Raw genomic sequence first — 18,049 nt, 5'->3', positions numbered from 1 at the left:
AGACATAGTGTAAAAATATGTGGACTGTATAAAAAATTAATGTGCTAATATTGTGCCAGAACTGCCAAAAATTAACAGACTCAAAAGTAAACAAATTATTTATTTTACATCGCCATAAAAATACAAATGAAGACGATAATATATAACAGTCTGTTCTGTTCAAAGTTCGCACACACACGGACAGCCCGCTGTACCACTTCTCGATACCGCTTCGGTCCCCATCAGTTTCAAGCAGCGTTGGCAATGTGACTAAATTGCCCGAACACATAGCTTGTTTTAAAGCGTATTTAATAAAACAGGTAATAAAGGCTACACGCCTTTTATAGTATTGTCGTAAAAATAAGGAAAAAAGGTTAGTTAAAATATGAAGTTAAAATATGAAGAGATATAGTTAGTTATTATAAGTTTCCTATTTACAACGAAATTCCTATTTAAAACTTACAACGTATACATACATGTATAGAAAGGTAAATAAATAACTTTAAAGACAAGGTCATCTCTCGAGTTTCCTTCCCATTTAACAAATTGCTTTCAGCAACTACTTTTTATTAACACTTATTTTATTTCTCTTATAATTGAAACACATCTTTTAGTATTACTCTGCATATATTTTGTTTGCAGATCCCTCTCTATACCGGTATCTCAACTACAACCATATATTAATACTATTTAAATAGGAAACTCCCATAAGAGCCAATAGAACACTGAAACGTTGATGCATGTTGCGCCCTCTGAATGTCGAGGAATAATACTAACAGAAAACGAAAATAAATTTGGAACGGCATAACAGCGGAAAACATTTTATTATGGCACCAAATTTGAATTTCGCTTTAGTATACCAAGCACCTACCACTTACCACTACCACTAGCCACTTTATCTTCTACTGGATGAACCTTATCAATACGACCCTTAAAGCTCTGAAGAGGCGGTAAATTGTTTTACTTGACTATTTCATCTTTGAAGGACTTGCATCTGTTAAATGCGCTAGTAAAGAGATAATCTATTCTCTATTATAGAAATGGGTACTTTTTTTAACAAGTAGCAAACAGAGCACCAAGTTTTTTTAAATCTAGCTTATCACAATATTTTTGTAAAATAAAATAACTCTTACTACTACTATCTATAAGGGCTCTATACACTTGAGAACCACTATTTGCATCCAACAGCTAAACTTGTGCTGTTTGTATGTAACACTTTAAAATAACACTTTTCACTAGTCATATTTATTGTCTCGTTCACCAATGCCCTCATGACTTGATTCTTACACTCACTATTTATTTTTTTTTGTATGACTTGCCGTGGACTATGGGCAGTTTATGTATTTACAACATCTCTGATGCAATAATGCTAAATGCTTATATAGGAATAGCAAAAAAACTCTTTATAATATTATAAAAATTTGTTAGTTATTTTGACAGACATAAAATAATACTACTGTTCCTTTTTAATAAAATATAATAAGATATTCAAAACAAGTCAGTGACGTCAAAAAATATTTACATGGTAAATATTTATTAATAATAGGTTATGTTTTATGAATAAATTATAAATAATATTACCATTTGTAAACTCTTTATGCGTTTTCTTAACGTACTTATAATAAAAAGCGTTTTTGTGCAAGTTAGATATTTTATAATTATTATAGATTTATTAATAAATTTTTAATTTGGGTTTGTTTCTATGATTCCCTGTTCTGCATATATGATGACAGTTCTCCCTTAATATGATACTATGACCGTTGATTGATAATATGGGTATAAATTAATTTTAATTAAACTAATATTCAATCAACGCTATGACGGTATCGGTATTTACTTGTGAAAACATCGGCTTGAATCGCATTTGCAATCGCAATCACAAATGCCGAATGTAAACACAAAGCCGTTTGATAAGATGACTTCAGCTTTTGGTTGCGGTGTTATCATTCCAAATTTTTTCGAAGCGGTTTCGAGAACAGGAATGTAAATAATTTAATTTTTACTTTGAAGATGTTATTTTTAAGTCTATTTTTACTTTTTATTTTTAATCCAGAATCTAACACGATTAAGTTAAATTAACATTATTTTATGTGGTAATATATAGCTGAAAATTTCCTCTTTTGAAAATGTTTGTAAACTTGACAACATAGAATTGGTAAATATGTTTGTATACAAAACACCCTCCTTGCCCTTGAGCATATATTGAACTCAAACAAAGTTGTTGTTTAAATTTCTTCAGAAATATTTTTTGATTAAAATGCAATAGTGTATGATGTTTTAAATTAAATTTTTGGTATTTAGACGGTATACTATGGCCTGTTTTAAGGCAAATAGAAATTAAATACCATAACTTCATCTTATCTACTGTTTCCTTCAAGAAAATATCATATAGTATATGTATATGTAGTACATGTATAGCACACCTTGGCAAAACATGAGCACCAACATACATACTACACATACTATTTGAAATATAACTATTTTAAATACATGACACCTTTTTGTGATAGTAATTTCTGTATCTTTCGTTTCTGAAATCTGAAATCTGTATTTTTAGTTTTTTCTACTTTTTATTTACACAACCCTAATTTCTCTAAGAAATCAGCTCTAGACTTGAAATGTTGTTTTATCTAATTTTAAAATATAAAGAATGGTAGAAGATCCAGATGGTTGATCTATACTCTTTAGACAAATAATATGTTTAGACACACTATCTATCATAGTTTTTGAATTACTAGAATTTTCATTTGTCAAACAGGCAGCTTAAATATCTGTTTTCTGCCTTTTCACAAAGTTTTCCAAGGTAGGGCATACGTCTCGGCACAAAGCTCAATGCTTCTAATTATTTGCGCAGCATGCCCCTCCAGTGATACCCTAAGATAATGGAACTTTGGAATCGTTGAAATGGCGAAATTAGAATTAATTAATTATTGAATCGAAAAGATCTCGGACCTCTAGCCATTTTTTTTATTCTACAGAGAATTTCTGTAAGTTGACTGAGATAAGTGATTATTTAACCCCTTTTATACCCTGAATATATTGAGGAAGCATTTAACCAAACATTATTAATTTAAAAAATACTATAATATTCAGTTATTAACGTTTTACCTGAGCGTTTAATTTAAAATACACATTTTTAAATGCTTCACGTTCATCTTATTGTTTAATTTTATCTGACCCATCAACTGATACTTCAGTCTAGATCTGCATCTCATCATAGTCGCTTAAAATTACTGAATATTTCTCTAATCTATTTTCAAGCGCAATTATAATTTCCTTCTCTGTGTTAATAAGTTTAACCCCTTTTTCTTTATCCAAAATTTTCTGTAAATTCTTTCTGTATGTATGCATAAAATATACCAAAATTAAATTTTTGTCTTGACACTATACAGGGTGCCTCCGATTAAGTCGGCACTATTGGTATCTTTGTTAATATTTAAGATACAGGGGCGATTAAATTAGCAAACTAGTAGGATTTTTTCTGTTGATTAAAAAGGTGAAAACAGAAAAAAAATTGAACATCGCGTTTTTGAGAAAATGTGAAAAATGTACTTTTGTTAAATGGAATCCCCTGTATATTTTTACATAAATCAAAAGATAATAATTTTCTTAATAAAAAAAGTTAATTTACACTAATAGCCTAAGCCTAAAAATAACAAAGTTATAGCGATATTAATAATTTTGTCAAATTTAGGCAAGTTGGCTTTGAAATAAATAACATCAAGTAAAACTACTAATTTACAATAAATGAGCAAAAACATCGCCATCTTGTTCAATACATTTCTGAGCACACTTAAGCATACGTCTTGTAGCTTTTAAGATTGATCTTCTATCTATTGATCAAATTATTTGCCTAATATGTGTTTGAAGTTCTGTATTTTTTTTATACACTTCATTTTTTATGTAACCCCAAAAATAAAAATCTAGAGGGGTTAGGTCTGGTGACCTAGGTGGCCAACGAATCGGGCCACGTTTCGCAATCCATTTATCGTCAACCAGTCTATTAAATAATATTCTTACATCAGTTGATGGGGAGGTGCTCCATCCTGTTGAAAATAGATCTGTTGCCGTCTCTCCAAGTTAACATTATCCAAATAATCTTCCAGCGTTCCAGATAATATGAGATCAACATATCTCCTTCCAGTCACAGTGCCATCATAAAACACAGGTCCTATTACTTGGCTTCCTATTAAGCCGCACCAAACGTTTATACTAAATTGATTTTGAGGATTTCTGGGATCAATAAGGAAAAGATTTTCTTGGGACCAATAGTGTACATTTTTACGGTTAAGCATACCTTTGTTTGAAAAATTAGCTTCGTCGCTCCAAATTATACGGTTTAAAATATTATCACTAGCTTCATATGCATTACGTAACCACTTGCAAAAAGCAAGTCTTCTTTCGTTATCGCCAGGCAACAATGTTTGTACTGGTCGATACTTATATGGCACAAATTTGTGTTTCCTTAAGACCCGCCAAATTGTTACGAAGCTCACACCGTAAGCTCTTGCTAAATCTCTATAGTTGAATTTTCCATATGAGCTTCAAAATATGCCAAAATAGACATTTCAACATCCTCGCTTACTATAAATTGGTTCCTTCTTCTAGTTCTTTTAAACAGGTTTTTGTTACTTCTAAATTTTCTGTAGAGAATTAAAAGGTATCTACGGTTTGGCAAGTTACAAGTCTGGAACTATTTTTCTCTGTCACTATTTTTTCGACATACAAGGTATCACATTTTTATCTAACATATCACATTTTTCAATATGCGTAAAAGGCATTTTACTAATTTAGATTTTTCAAAAAATCACAAACTTTGCTAACATGTAACTGTCAGTATTTCTTTATTTAATAAAATCTCTATGGCTACTGTCATTTTATTATTCAAACAATGATTTATTTGTTTTGCTCTCAAAAAGTTCAAGGCCAACTTGCTCAAATTTGACAAAATTATTAATATCGCTATAACTTTGTTATTTTCAGGTTTAGGCTATTAGTGTAAATAAACTTTTATATTAAGAAAATTATTATCTTTTGATTTATGTAAAAATATACAGGGGATTCCATTTAACAAAAGTAAATTTTTCACATTTTCTCGAAAACGCGTCGTTCAATTTTTTTTCTGTTTTTACCATTTTAATTAACAGAAAAAATCCTACTAGTTTGCTAATTTAACCGACCCTGTATCTTAAATATTAACAAAGATACCAATAGTGCCGACTTAATCGGAGGCACCCTGTAAAGAATGACCACAATTCCAGCCGCTCCAATTGTATATTTGACTCACTATGCAGATTAGCAGGACTCTACTTGATAACACCGGCAACGATGAAACAATAATGGCACGTTGTTTTTGTATTTTCACTGATTTTACGTATCTCACACTACTCAATACTTCTCTCGTTAACTATGCGGCTCGAAGGACCATGTTTTTAATTAACACTTATTTTATTTCTCTTGTAATTAAAAAACATCTTTCAGTAATAATTATATATTCTGTTTCTCGACACCTTACCAGCATCTCAACTACAACACCAGCGCCTCCCGCCACACCGTCTTCGAACGGCCGGCCCTGTTGCCGCTGTTATATTATTATATTTTAAGAGCATTAGTCACCCACTCATTACTGTTATTTCAGTAATTCCTTTATTTTAAAAGATATTTAACTGCGGTTTTGAGTAAAGTTATTTAAATTTCCTAAAGAACACCGCTACAGAACGTTTTTTTTATTTTTTTATTTTTTTTAGTTTTTAATTCTGCAATAATGAAAAAAAGTCGAAAATTCGTCTATAGCGGGAACATAAAATCATTATTATAAAATTAAGCCAAATGGTAAAATATAAAATTTTAATTAATAAAAGCGTAATATCAATAACCGAAAAATTGAAAAAACAGCTTTAAATTTCCCAATACCTGCGGCTTTTGCTGGCAGCTGGCAACGCAGCGCCGTGCGCCGCTTGTCTGGCTGGTGACGAGAGTCGTCCACGGAACGGGGGAGCTATTCGATATTATATCAATTTCGGTAATTGCATGCTACTGTTTTTCCGCTGTAATTTCTATACCTATGATTTTGTGCTTTTTGGGGTAGTTGTGTTTCGTGTTATTATTGTTTTTTCTTTTGTCTTTGCGTTTTTTATTCTTATCTATTTTATTGTGTATTAGTTAACCATTTTTTTATTGGCGGTTTAAAAAATTTTAATAATAAACAATGGGTGAACGAAAGGAGGGTAAAAAAGATGTGTATTATATTAATAAAAAATCTTTAAAACAGAGAATGAAACAAGCCCGATCTAATAAAATAAACAATTTAAGGTAAGTATAAAACAGTTTTAACCTAAATAAAGGTTTATTATTTACTTAGGTTTATTAAAACTTTTTAATCTTACTTTATTTTAGAACTGCATCTGAAACTTTTAAAAATACTGTTTCTGTCGACTATCTAGAAGAAAAGGCTCGCGAGGAATCCAGGTTAGTATAGGATTTTTTATAAGCATTTAGAGAAGTGCCTTTTTTAACTTTTTAATGTTTTTAAGGTAACTTTTTTGAGTATTTAGAATTTACAACAACATTATCCTGAAAAATACAACATATTCCATAGAAGAATAACTTTCATTTATTACAGTAAACCCTCGTGTGGTTATAATTATCAAGATTCTCAGCAACAAATATCGCCAACAATTTTGAATAATTATAGTGAGTTAAATGTTGAAGATTCTATGAGGTATGTATATATTACATGTTATTTTTTAATTATAATCTAAACGTATTACATTTTAGTATAGAAAATGATAATAAACTTGAAAATGGTGCTAAAAGTCAAAGCCAACAAGAAAATAATTTAGAATCGGCGAAAAAAAGAAAAAAGTGGTAAATAATTTAATACATTATTTATTAAAAATAATTATATGAAATTAATTAATTTTTTAGCAATGAATTTGAGATAGCAGGTAGGCGGATATTTGACGTTGAATATTTATTTAAACAATTTTTAAATGGGGAACGGCATAAACCGTTTGACTGCACTCTTGTGGATATGGAATTGATTAAAGAAAAGAGAAACGGATTATATAGTGAATTTACACTAAAATGTAAAATGTGTAACGTCACTAAAGTAATTTCAAATGAAGAAAATAAATTTCAACAACTTGAACTAAATTCTTCAGTGGTTTTAAGCACCATATCTACCGGACTAGGCTATTCACAAATTAATGAAGTAGCCGCTTCCATGAATATGCCATTTATGTCTTATAAAACGTTTAGCAGCCATTATGAGAAAGTGGGTCATTTGATTAGGGAATCCGCATGGAAGAGTATGGAAGAAGCTGCCGCTGAAGAAGCTAGAATCGCAACCATTGAAGGCGAAGTGGATAAAGATGGAATTCCATGTATTACCGTAGTGACCGATGGGGCTTGGGCAAAGAGATCCTACAATGTCAATTATGATTCTTCATCTGGAGTGGTAATACTAATAATAATAATATCAAAATCGAAAATAGGTATTTTCTTTTAACTGTTGACTAAAAATATTACATAAATGATAAATGTTTTAATTTGTAATTTTTAGGCATGTATAGTTGGCTATAAAACAGGGAAGTTGTTATTTCTGGGAATAAGAAATAAATTTTGTTCGTTATGTTCCTGGTACGAAAATAAAAAAAAAGACGTTCCAATACATAAATGTCATAAGAACTGGAACGGCACATCTACATCGATGGAAGCTGACATAGTATTGGAGGGCTTTAAAAGAAGCATGGAGCTTTACAATTTAAAATTTACAAAAATGATTGGTGATGGAGATTCCTCGGTCCACCGAAAATTATTGCAATCAAAGCCTTATGGTAATATGTTGGTGCAAAAGGTGGAGTGCAGGAATCATTTGTTGCGAAATTTTGCCAAGAAAATTCGAGAAATATGTAGTATGTATATTTTATATTTTAATACCAGTATAAAGGGTGTCCCACTTAAAATGATATACATGGGGAAATCGGAAACCGTCAAAGATACAAGGTGGATCAAATGGGGAAAAAGTTACGCATTTTTGAGCTTAACAGTATGCTATTTAAAAATTTGCTTTGAATTAAATATGCAAAAATCCAATATAGCGTCCATAAGAAAAAAAAAAGTTGATGATGGTCGGCAAAAGACGAAACGTCGTACTAAAAATCTAAAAATACCTTCATGTAGCACGTAAAAAGTTCCTCTGAAAATTGCTTTTTAAAGTTTTTAAAAAATCGGATAAAAAATAAGCTTAGAAAAAAATAAAATCGATTTTTTCAAATATCGGATTTTCCGATTATCTTCGAAACCACTCGAAGCTTTTAAAATTTTTAAATGGCATATTGTTAGGCTCAAAAATGCGCAACTTTTTTCTCATTTGATCCACCCTGTATCTTTGACGGTCTCCGATATCCCCATGTATATCATTTTAAATGGGACACCCTGTATTTTATTACACATACATATAAGTCATACAGGGTGTCAGGTTTGTACAAACTTCTAGAAGTGATAAATCATGTAAAAATAAACTTTTTTTTTAATAAACATAATATGTCCGGAAGCGGTTTGTTTTCAAGATACAGGGTGTTAAACTTTGTAAAAAAAATTTTTTTTTTCATATTTGTATCTAAGAAATGCGTTTAATGATTTAAATGAAAATTAAATTTAATTTAAATAAAATGATATTGGCAAATTTTAAACTTACACTATTAAACTCATACTATTAAACTTATACAATTATATAATGTGTATCTATTGTTTTCTACTTTCTTTCTTTTTAATTTGCAGATAAAAAACGAAGTAATTCTAAAAATGTACCTGTACCATTAGCGTTAAGAAAAGAGGTTTTGAACAGATTTTTAAGATTAAGAAGTGCGATAACAAAAGCCACCACTCACAGAATCGCAGAAGACACCACGATGGACCAAAAAATTAAATTGCTAAGGGGTGACATCTCTAATGCCCCAAGTCATGTATTTGGGGAACACGCCAGATGTAAAGAAATTAACTATTTCAAGTGTGATAATCCAAATTACACAAATTTAGTGCCAAGTATGCAGACTTGTGGAATTTATGAAGACATCTTAGTAGCTTTGCAAAGAATTATAGATAATGCAAGCAGCCTAATCCTCAATATGGACAATAACCTCGCTGAGCATTATAACAGTATTGTTAGCAAATTTGTTGGTGGCAAGCGTATAAATTTTTGCAAACGAGGTTCATATGAAGCTCGCTGTGAGGCAGCTGCATTGTCATTTAATTCTGGTGGTAGCTATTATGAAATCCTTCATAAAACCGCAATAGGCACAAGCCCTCGTTCCTTTACTAAGCGGTATATTCAGAGATGTAAAAAGATAAGGCTGTTTTATCAAACTAAAAGACTGCAAAAAACATTAATTTCAAAAAAAAAAAATAAGAAAAGAAAACAAACTCTTCCTGATAAGGATTATGGTCCTGACGCCCATTACATTCCTTTAGAAATAAACAGTGACGTTTTTATTTCGAGGAAAAAAGAAATCTTAAAAGATATGAAAAAAAGTCCAGAGGAAATAAAACATATTGAAAATTCTACAATTGGCCAGGCTTCTAATCCAAAATGGATACAAGAAAGATCACAGCGGATTACTGCCTCAAATTTTGGCAAAATATGTAAAATGCGGGCAAAAACCTCGCCATGTGGTGCAATAAAAACGATGCTGTATGGAAATTTTAGCGGCAATAATGCTACAAGATATGGAAGTGAAAGCGAGGCCCGAGCAATTTTAGAATTTGAAAATGAATTTAATTTAAAAGTGTCTCGATGTGGAATTTTTATAGGTGAACAAGAATATTATTTGGCAGCGAGCCCTGATGGTTGCATTAATGAACATGATTTGGTAGAAGTTAAATGCCCATTTAGCATTGCCAACATGACTCCAACCGAAGCAATATTATCAAAAAAGATCACATTCGGTACATTGGAAAATAACCACCTACATTTGAAAAAAAACCACAATTATTACTACCAAGTTCAGGGGCAGTTAGCTATAGCTAACAAGCAATCATGCTATTTTATTATTTGGAGCCCTCTTGGCATGTTAGTTGAACAGGTGAAAGTTTTAATTGAAAACATAAATTAATTCTTTATAGTATTCTGTATTTTTTTAGATTGGCCGTGACGAACAATTTTGGGAGGAAAAAATGTTACCAAAATTAAAAGCCTTCTACTTCAATTTTTTATTACCAGAAATAGTTGACCCGCTTTATCCAAAAGGGCTGCCTATCAGAACTTAAAATTCTTCCGTTGGCGAAAAACCTGTCAACTGAATTGATGCAGAAGCTAATTAATTTTTTTTAATGTATTTCCTAATATGTAAAAACCTTAATAAATATGTATATACGTTTTTTATATGTTTATATTTTTTTGTTATTATACGTTTCGTTCGTTTCTTCTTTTTTTTTTTAATTTATTGCAGTATTTTCCCATAATTTCTAAATTGGGCGTAGCACGAATCTGGTAAAAATAAAGTGCAAAAATAAAATAAACTTACAGCGTATCAAAGTGTATTCAAGATGATTTTTAACTGTCAATATCTCAAACACAATAATTAAAGCTAATATTTATAGATAATAGATAATTTATAGGTTATTATGTGTAATAAATAGTAATATTTTATCATTTTATCATTTGATTTGAAAAACCTATTTTAACATAATGCAGAATAAAATTGCGCTTGTGTCTTGTGTTTTGGTGCAATTTTTTTACAAAGTTTATTGAAAATCTGTATAAGCCTAAAGATTTTTTTTTTAGATTAAAATCATAAAAGCGTATCCAATAAATGCTTTACTAATTGCGCAAAAACTTCTTATGAAGCAGAAATAGAATAAACTTCAAAAAAAAATAAAGCGCTTTTCTGGACGTCGACCACGACACCGCTCAAAAATTCACAACGCAATGCAGCCCGGATCGCTGCGGATCGATGGGAAAGCAAGTGACGACGCGACGGTACCGTGTTGTCAGATGTTTGCCGGACGGGCTAAACGACTAAAAGCGGATTCTCAGTTGGTCGCGCCGGGAATAGCGCTCTTAAACAGCACCTCTAAATGGTTCACATAATTTAACTGAAATCGTATTAAATGTCAAATAAATATACTCTAGTAATTTTTTTTTAATTTTTCAAAGAGGCCAAAATATTAAGGAAAATTATTTAATAAAATTTTCAGATACGTTTGTAAATTGCCTCTCTGTATGTGCTTAAAAAGGCAATTTAAATACAAAAGTATAAAAAACTTTTTATTTGGATAATATCGTTTTTTTTAAATTAGAAGCTGATAGTGATAAAATACTAGTTATTGTTATAACAATAATTTTAAATAGTTTCTGTTATGGTATATGGTTAACTAATGGTACAAAATAAAACTCAAATATAAATGTTTTCTTATTTTGATGTAAAATCAAACAACTGACACTTCATGAAAATTTGTATTTATTAGTTAATATCTATACAAATTAATCATTTGACATGATAAACATTTATACTATAGATTAATGCATCACTACCTACTTAATAATACATAAAAAAATTCTAAATCATGCTTAGAAAAGCATATATTAGCCAATATGCAAAGTAAACTTATAATTTGCTTATATTTTTTTTAAATTATTCCTGAAAAATTAATTAATTATATCTTTGAAGCAATATTTTTTTCACATATTATTTAAGATTATCAACGTACTTTTTTAATGTTGTCTAGAAAATATTAACTTAAACAATAGAGCGATTTTTTTGATATTTAGTACACGGATTTTGGAAACAACTTCAGATTTAGGATTCAAATATATTTTTTGTATACTGGGTGTTTTATTGGGAAAAAGAAATATTTTAAACGCTTATCTAAAATCCTTTTAATAGAGGTTATACAAAAAATTCCAAAAAAATTAAGTATCCATCGCCCTTATAACCAAAAATACAAGATGGTGTAGCAAAAATGAATTTTTTTTAAATTTTGCTTAACTTCTGAATAATTAGGTATTTTTTTCCACATAATCTAAAACCTAAGACTACCAAAACAAATACTTGAAGCTTAAAGCTTTTGTTAAAAAATTAAGTATTAAATTTTAAATATTGTCGGTTTTCATTTTTAAAACAGTTTTGTTGTCTAATAATATTTAATAAGTTAACATCAAATATTTAATATTTTGCACAAAGTATAATGCATTTCAAATCTTCAAACATTGTATAATAGCAAAAATTCCAAAGCAATAATTCAATCAGGCATCTGGCAATGTGATTTTTGTGTATGGGTTCTGTAATAGTAGTTCTTATGCTTCGAAAGTGGAATATGAAAGATGATTTCCTAACCCAACTCTAAAAGGCTTTTAAGAATGTTGCGACACCTTAAAACACATCTTACTTTTTCAATAGCAAATTGAATATACAGCAAGAAAAGAGCCATTAAGATGTCAATTAAAATATCATAGACATAGGTAATAAAATTCAAAAGAATTTCAAAGCTTCTAACCTTTGTGTCGAAATTAAAAGTATGAATTTTAGCAGGTGGATTATTTAACATCAAAATATTTATTTACGGGTAAGTGCAGGTTGTAAGAAATGCAGTGTACAATTATTTAAGAAACTTGAGTATTGAGATAGTCTTTTAGCATACATGTTCTTTTGTTAATAAGTTTCATTTGTTAATGAAAGGTGGGGCTCTACAAAAATAAGCTTACTTCATATTTTTTCAAATTGAACAACTAGCGAAATTTATTTTAATTTTGTTAAAAAGAAATTATTAGAGATAGTTCTAGTCAAAAGCCTTCTCGATCATTTGATTTAATTCCTATAGACTTTATAGACATTTGAAATTCATAGTTTATAGCGCAGATCTTACGAGTGAGGCTCAACTGTTTTTAAAATAGATGATTGTAATGAATTACGTAAGGCAGGTTTGATAAATCACTTTGTATTTTGGTTATAAATGGCAATAGAAGCATAAATTATTATGGGTTTGGTTGAAAGCTTATATATAGTTATATATAGCTGTATATATAGTTATTTTAACCTACACTAGATGTTAAAACTTTTAATAAAATAACTTTTTAACACTTTTTCATAAATGGACTTTACTACAATTATAAAGATTTAAAAGAAATCTACAAATTAATAAACTCCTGAACAAAATTATTGCACCACTGATTATTTTGTCAAGAAAATTTAAATAAAAATAAATATCAGTTAAAACAGTTATATATCTTGTCTCATACAAAAAGCAGAACTGGACAAAAACTATGTTTATGCTCTATCATGGAACAAGCTGCTCGTCAGGAATGGAAAAACATTCCGCAGGAAAGTTTTTAAAATTTGATACGAGGAATGCCGCGAAGACTTCAAGCGATCATTGCAGCTAGAGGTGGCAATACACGATATTAAGAATTCATAATTGTTTTTCTTGGGTCTATTGTTTTATTTTTTTATCAAAATTGAAGTTAGTAAAAATCGATGTTTTTTCCTTCTATTGAATTTAGTTACCAAAATCTCGTTTTATTAAATAGAATATATTTTTTTTTGGTTAATAACTAATGCATAGTTAACATTGCTTATTATTCATTGTTTTTTATCTTTATTAAAAGAAATCACTAAAAATCAAGTTATGCAATAATTTTGTCCAGGAGTTTAGTTGTAGAAAAAAAGTAAACCTTTGCATTGATAAGGATGATGATAAATTAAGAACTGGTAAATTTTGTAGAAACTAAATAAAAAGTAATATAACCTCTTTTTCCAGTAGAACTTGCAAAACTCTTTGCCTATTTAAATATTTCCGAAATTCCGGTACTTAAATTTCAAAGAAATTAAAGTATAATTAGTGCGTAAAATAAATCAACTTTATATAAAAGAATATAATTTCTAATATATTTTAACCAATTTTTAGTTAAATCCTAAAAAAGTATATAAAATTAAACTACTGGTGATACTAATTTAGGTGACTTAAGGATTACCAAAAAAAGTTTTATACATTTTAGTTTATTTTATTAGTATTTTATTCAACAAAAATTTATATACAATAAGTTTCATAGTATATTATAATTATATACGTAAAATAAAAATAAATAAATATAATAATAATATTTTCTCTATGTCAGCCGACACATTTAGCAACAATATATTTTTTGTTGATCAAATATATATAATAAGTTTTTACTGTACTCACTTTTCTTATTAAATTATCACAAGTATTGAAATTTTTACTTTTACTTTTTTTATTATACATGATCAAATTTTTTTCTAGATTGTCTAACAAATGGAAAATAATAATTTAATAATTTTTACTTTTTCTTTTTTTTTAAGAATTTACTCTATATATGTTGGGAAAAACAAAAGAAAGAAATATACCTAACAGTAATATATACACCATGGGATCCGTATGATGGGAAGATGAACTCCGTACTGAAAAATATATATTTTTAATTATATACTTTTATAAATAAATTTATTCAATTTTTTAACTTTAATAAATGTACAATATATGAAATACGGCGGGTCATATGTACAAATATGGACTAAGCAGTTACTTAGGATAGGTATATTATGTTATCGCAATATCTATAAAACCATATAAGAACTCAAAAAATGGAGTTAAAATGAGATATTAAAGACTTAATCAAAATAGTAATTAAAAAAAAATTATTGTAGCAAATTTTCTTTCAAAATTATCTAATTATCTATCCGACCAACCTATTATTACGATGAAGTCGTAAGACGGAGAATGCTTTAAAGTGATAAACCTATAAATGTTATAAAAAGAAAATGCTAATAATTACACTACACCAAAGTCATCTATGAGGATACTTAATATCTTTAACTAGTTAAGCTAAGCTTCTGAAGATTAAGAATCTTTAGAAAAATCTCAATACGCGGCCTACACCTATACAGGGTGTCCCGTAATTAATTGGACATAGGCTAATGTAGGATACCTGACAAGAAAATAAACCGTTTGAGCTCAATATCGCGTAGCAAAATGTTATTGGTTTTCGTTCTACAGGGTGTTAAAACTAATTTTTTACCAAACATTTATTGAAATATTTTGGAATCCACTGGACAAATTAACCTAAAATTTGGCGTACTCTTATTATTTGGGATGAGGAACACGAGTAGGATATCTATTTTGCCATCACCATACCAACATTGAGTGATTAAAAAGGTCATAACTTTTTTGACCTCACTGTACGTACATTTGCGAGTAAAAATAATAAAACAGCATGTAATTCTAGTCAAAAAAGGTATACTTCTTTGATCTCCAAAAAGTAGACCGTTTTCGAAATAAACGCTTTTTTTTTTATTAGGTTGCGTATGAACACTTAATCTAAAATTTAATTAAAAACGATAAAATTAGAAAAGGCTATTGATTATAATAATTGTTCAAAATGTTCACCATCCACTAAGACACATTGTCCAATTCTTTTATATAAATTTTGCCTGACTCCAAACAATGATACTTCTTGGGCCCTGATGGTATTGACTCCTTCTACAATCTTTTGCCACAATTCCTGATGGTTATTTATTTTATTTTTATACACAAGTGATTTCAAGTAGCCCCAGAAATAAAAATCTAAGGGATTAAGATCGGGACTATGCGCAGGCTACGGATATTCATTACATCTACCAATCCATTTATGAAGATACATTTCGTCCAAGTAATTTCTAACTTGCAGTGAATAATGTTTTAAATTAAGGGGCACATCTTCTAGAAGAATGGGTAGATCATTCCTCAAGAAATTTAGATAACGTTCTTCATTAAGCTTAGCTGGCAATTCAAACGGTCCCACAATACAATCCTCAAAGATACCACACCAAATATTTATTGAAAACTCATGTTGAAAATGGTGCTCTTGGAAAGCATGAGAATTTTCTATCGAATAGATATGATTGTTACGCCAATTAAAAACACCTCTCCTTATGAACGTGGCTTCATCCGTAAATAAAATTTTATTACAAAAAAATGGATCATTCAATTTGCGCTCTCTTAAAAATTGACTGAATTGGAGTCTTGCAGGAAAACTTTGAGGAGTAAGATTTTGAACTGGATTGAAATGATACGGATACAGTTTTTCTTGGCGTATAATTTTGGACACCGAAGATTTCCTTACACCAGTGGCTGCCTCAATACGTCTTGTGCTGGTTTCAGAATTTTCGATAACACGAACCAAAATTTCATCTTCCATATCTGCTCCAGTTATCCTTAGTCTTCCCGCATTTACGTTTTTTGAACGAAATGAGCCCGTTTCGCCTAATCTATCGTACAACGCTTTAAATGTTTGATAATTTGGCTGCCTTCTATCCGGATACAGATCTAAATAACGCTGCGCTGCTCTTCGACTACAAAAATTTTCTTGAGCATATACGCATACCATATCCCGCATCTGAGCACTAGAAAAATCATTGTGATGCGGCATTTTAAAGCAAAAATAACACAACAAGAACACGAGCTTTAGCCAAATTAAAGACTTACTTATTAATACTTCACCTTAACAGGTCGTAGTTATGATGTGTTCATCCTACTTTGTAAAACTCCGATAATAATTTGTTCATACGCAACCTAATACAAAAATGCGTTTATTTCGAAAACGGTCTACTTTTTGGAGATCAAAAAAGTATACATTTTTGACTAAAATTAAATGCTGTTTTATTATTTTCACTCGCAAATGTGCGTACAGGTAGGTCAAAAAAGTTATGACAATTTTAATCACTCAATGTTGTTGTATGTGGCGCCATCTAGTGGTAATGGGAAAATAGATATCATATTCGAGTTCCTCATCCCAAATAATAAGAGTACGCCAAATTTTAGGTTAATCTGTCCAGTGGATTTCAAAATATTTCAATAAATGTTTGGTAAAAATTAGTTTAAACACCCTGTAGAACGAAAACCAACAACATTTTGCAAAACGATATTGAGCTCAAACGGTTTATTTTCATGTCAGGTATCCTACATTAACCTATGTCCAATTAATTACGGGACACCCTGTATATTGCAATATGCGCTTTTAAAGTCCAAACAACATCTGAATATGTTAACTGTTGGAGTAAGCACAAAAACAGACAACAATGATAAGTTTATACCTTAAAGGTAAGTATAGTAAGCGCTGTCATCCCTTTCACGACAATCTTTAACTTATGTGCAATCAGTCACAGATGTTTCCCCTAGGGTACATCTAAATCAAATTGGTTTTGTCTTTTGGAAATTAATTAACAAGAGATTGGGACTAAATCAATTCTTAGATAGATACCTACCATTCCAAGTTACGTATCTAAGCAGAAAAGAGTGGAAAAACAGCAACCTCAACAGTCAGGATCTGATTTGATACACAGCGAATCAAAGGCCTACCAGGGTGCGGAAGCTGCAATTTTTGAATAAAAGGCAAACGATTCCAAGATCTTATTCTTAGGAGAATCTACAATGACAAGCAGATAATTCATATATGATATCCTGGCAGCCGTAAAAATATTTCACATCCCCAGGGTTATCTTGAAGCTGGTATTAAACTGCCTACTGAAACTAAAAAAGCTTACATTATTACAGTTTTGCACTGTAACTAGGAAATTAAAAAGCAGATGAACTTATGAAAAGCATTGTCAGAGCCTATATTGTGGATACTAAGGAGTACTAACTGCAGAAAAATATGAACCTGGGTAAAGAGACAACATACAATTCACTGAACAGAAATGCGTTAATTTAACTGACAAAACATGTATGTAAAATTATCTCTTAACGAAAAGAACACCAATGACCTTCTAATAATCAGAAGAGATAAATTGAAAATAATAATAGGGCTTAAAACCGAACCCATAGCCAGGATATATAATAATAAATACCCTAATTGAACGTTGTATATACAACGGAAACCTTGTCTGTAGTCTATAAAAAAGGAACTATCTATCTAAACAATCATCACCTACGCTCTGAGATACTGCAAATAAAACATAACAAACCCAGAAAAACTAAATACCACAGTAAAAGAACCGTATAGGCTAATGCAATGCAGCAAGTGTTAGGCTAAATAGAATAGATAATGGAGTAAGCGCATTAAGTATATCACAGG

The 18,049-nt window shown here is 30.0% G+C and overlaps 2 protein-coding genes across 2 annotated transcripts in view; one reads left to right on the top strand and one right to left on the bottom strand.

Annotated features, from left to right (window-relative positions):
• Positions 1-5,700: 5,700 nt before the first annotated feature.
• On the top strand, positions 5,701-10,281 carry LOC126733956 (uncharacterized). The gene is made up of 7 exons (XM_050437455.1): positions 5,701-6,447; positions 6,602-6,700; positions 6,757-6,846; positions 6,907-7,438; positions 7,544-7,895; positions 8,764-10,064; positions 10,123-10,281. Exons 2-7 carry the CDS (start codon positions 6,696-6,698, stop codon positions 10,246-10,248), a joined length of 2,406 nt encoding a protein of 801 aa, XP_050293412.1. The 5' UTR covers positions 5,701-6,447; positions 6,602-6,695; the 3' UTR covers positions 10,249-10,281.
• A 3,821-nt stretch (positions 10,282-14,102) lies between these two features.
• LOC126734528 (cell adhesion molecule 1-like) overlaps positions 14,103-18,049 on the bottom strand; it is an 88,461-nt gene continuing 84,514 nt past the window's right edge. Inside the window, exon 7 of the mRNA XM_050438202.1 lies at positions 14,103-14,399. Within this exon, the coding sequence (XP_050294159.1) occupies positions 14,296-14,399 (104 nt within the window). The 3' untranslated portion in view covers positions 14,103-14,295. The remainder of the gene's footprint in view (positions 14,400-18,049) is intronic.

This window comes from Anthonomus grandis, chromosome 3, assembly GCF_022605725.1.
Source record: "Anthonomus grandis grandis chromosome 3, icAntGran1.3, whole genome shotgun sequence".
Lineage (NCBI taxonomy): Eukaryota > Metazoa > Arthropoda > Insecta > Coleoptera > Curculionidae > Anthonomus > Anthonomus grandis.
The sequence above is the reverse complement of the archived record's forward strand: the minus strand, read 5'-3'. Positions and strand labels throughout refer to the sequence as shown.